Genomic DNA, 3,112 nt, shown 5'->3' on the forward strand with positions numbered 1-3,112 from the left:
TAATCAGCCGGCACGTGGCGTTCGTCATGTGAAACCTGGTGGGCTGGACTTTTGGTACCTGAAACGGCCATCAACCGTCGGCGGTGCATCGCTGCCAATGAGACACCCTCAGAGAGAACGATCACCACCTGCTCGCGCTTGACAGCCCGTGATCTGAGGATCTGGGATCCTCGTCCTGCATCCGGAGCTGGGAATCCATGCTCGGCACCCACGGCTAAAGGTTCTTCTGTCCGCCGGCACCCCTGGCAGCAGCTGGTCCCAACGAGGCATATACCCTTTACCCCTGGCGAACGAGTCTTTCCCTCCGCTTGACACATCCTCGTCCCGTCAGGATGTTCCGAAAGTTCTCGGCAAAAAAGGTTCTCCCCTCGAAGTATCGGGAATAATAGAGGACGTGGAGGAGAGGGAAAAAAAAGAAAACCTTGATTTCCATGCGGGTGTGGATATGAAACAATGCAAGCTTCTTCACTCGGTGTCTTGCTCTGACACAAATCACACGCGGAGAAAGGCAACTTTCCCCCTTTCAATTGTCAAATCATCCACAGACTGGCGTCGAGAGTAGTGGCGTCGAGACGGGCGTTGAATCTCGAAAGCATAAACAAACTGGTTGAAATGTCCTGCGTCGGTGGATACACCAACCTTTTCTGGGTCAGTGGCGGCTCGTGCTGACACTTTGACCGTTTTGCCCTGTATGAAGGCATCAGGGGTCTAAAACTCAATGGACTCAGAATGGCCTTGGTCAAGAGTTGATGCGTCAATCCGTCCACTGATCGCCAGTTTAGGAAACGCTCGTTGACGGATCCGACCATTGCCCTCTATGCCGTCTAGCCTGTTCGGGGCGAAGTTGAGACTTTCTTCTGTTACAAGACTCGGGTTTTGGACAGTCGAGACAAAACTAGGCGTCCCGCTTTCTGTCGACGAGGGACATGGATTCAGAAACAGCTCCAGCTCCAGCCATCACATTCCAAGCTTCATGCAGAAGCGTGACAGGGATGGAGAACTACTTTGGGAGATCGAACGCAAGGCCGTCACTATAGATAACGCTCGAGTTTTCCCCCTCTGTTCAATTGTTTTCCGTTTTGTTCTACACATCCAATCCTTCCTCTTCGCAACGAGCAAAAACTCTGGTGCCTTTCTGTCTTTCTTTACCTTCTTTGCCCCTGGTTGGGCCTATATAATTCATCTTTGGCCTGCAAGATCTTGATGATCTTCTACTGCTCTATTAATTAATACTAGACGTCTGCCACCAGAGCTATAAAAATTCCTTATCATCTATACCCTTGAACGAAGCATCCACTGCTATCCGGATCTACGAATCAACCATGCATCCAATCTCAGCAGCTGATATCCTGAAAACATCACGGTTTCGGTCTCCAAAACCGTCTGGTGATACCGGCCGTAGCAGCCATGGCGTGCAGAAGCACCAAAGGTCCGCATCTGCAGGAGCTGGAAGAGCCTGGACTGAAGAAGAGGTAAACTACATTTTGCTTGGTATTGCATCTTCGTGAAATGCTAACGCTTACTAGGAAGTGTATCTTGTCCGATCTCGCATGCATAAAATGCCGTATAAGCACATTGCTCTACACCTCAGAAAGACAGAGTTGGCATGTCGGCTCCACTATCACCAAATGCTTTATGGAAGCAACCGCCGGCGACGCAGTGAATCGATTTCATCAATCGTGAGCTCATGCACTACTTCTTACGGGGTCGAAGAACAGCCCCAAGACAAAGAGGCCCTTGCTCCATCCCCACCAAGGACCCCTCCATCAGAGAATTGCTCAGCGCCCTCCTCTGCTGCGAACTCCCCTCAATGCTCACGTTTGCATGTCCCAATCCTTCCCAAACCTGTCAGCCAGCTACACTCCGCCCAACCCGCCAACTACGGGTTTGACAAGCAGCTCCGCCTCGAAACGTCGTTCCCAGATCACAACCAATACAATCACTACCAGATCGACACCCTCCGGCTTCGCAGCCTCTACGACGCATACCGCCACTCATTCTGGTCCCTCATCGCATCGGAATACTCCAAGGACCCAGAGCTCTCTGGCCCCAAACTTGAAGAAGCCTTCTTCCACTCTGCTCTTGCATCGAGCCCCGAGCGTGTGCTGCCCATGCCCACTCCGAGATGCAGCCCCAAGAGCTTGACTCCAACTATTCACGAGGAGCTCCCTGATGGCCCGCAACTTCCTCTACCGGCCCCGGCTGCATTTCGCGCTATCAACGAGCATGACCGTGGACGAAGGGACTCCAACGCATCCGCCAACGCCAGTCATCGGATAGAGAAGTGTGCTGTTGCTTCACTGCTCACTGTGGAAAAGGAGGTCTGGGCCCCGAAGGAGATTGCATCCAAATAACGGCGAGAATGGAGAATGTGGATTGCATGTACTTTTATTGGGTGGTAAAAATTTTTCTTATCCTCGACGTACTGTTTATCTTTTCTTATTTTCTTTTTACGATATCCCAGATGTTTTCTTTCTTTTTTGAAATCATTCTTTTATCTCTTGTCCCTTTCTCTTTTTTTCGTGGCGTATGTTTTTTGGTTGAGTTTCATTTATACCGGCGCCTTGCATACTTTGCTGTACTTTTATTGTGTTGTCGGCGTTTCGGGGCCTTTGGCATTACGGGCGGTTTTCATGATGACGATTTTACCAGATTCCCTCTTTTACCACGCTCCTTTTGAGGGATTTTACGCTTTCTTCTTTTTTACTTTGCTCGAGACACCTTACGATATGACATTCTTTTTCCTTTTATATCTTGATGTGTACCTTGATAGTGGAAGAATATGGTGAACGAGTTCATCGTCACCCTCTCTAAAAATGACCCATCCTAGTCTTCTAGACAAAAAATATCTGATAAGCCATTCTCATCATGACGTTCCTTTAAATGCGCTGAACCCTGCTGCACGGAATCGATATTGAGCGACGTCGGTTTGAAAAAAGGACGGGGGTTGAGAGGCCGGGGAAGAAAGGGTTCGTTGAGACGGGACGGTTTGTTGTCGAGACAGCAAGGATGGACCTCGTTGACATGTAACCATGTGTGCTGGTAGAATGGGCCATGCAGGTTTGGCTGGGGAACCTCTGAGGTTCTCCAAGCAACAATGCTCCGACGGCTC

General features: G+C 49.9%; 1 protein-coding gene across 1 annotated transcript; it reads left to right on the plus strand.

Annotated features, from left to right (window-relative positions):
* Positions 1-1,322: 1,322 nt before the first annotated feature.
* Positions 1,323-2,354, plus strand: UREG_01788 (uncharacterized protein; the record flags this gene model as incomplete). Its single annotated transcript, XM_002542226.1, has 2 exons — positions 1,323-1,472; positions 1,527-2,354. 2 exons carry the CDS (start codon positions 1,323-1,325, stop codon positions 2,352-2,354), a joined length of 978 nt encoding a protein of 325 aa, XP_002542272.1.
* Between the last annotated feature and the right edge of the window lie 758 nt (positions 2,355-3,112).

The sequence above is a fragment of the Uncinocarpus reesii genome, genomic scaffold (assembly GCF_000003515.1).
Source record: "Uncinocarpus reesii 1704 scaffold_1 genomic scaffold, whole genome shotgun sequence".
In the NCBI taxonomy this organism is placed as follows: Eukaryota; Fungi; Ascomycota; class Eurotiomycetes; order Onygenales; family Onygenaceae; genus Uncinocarpus; species Uncinocarpus reesii.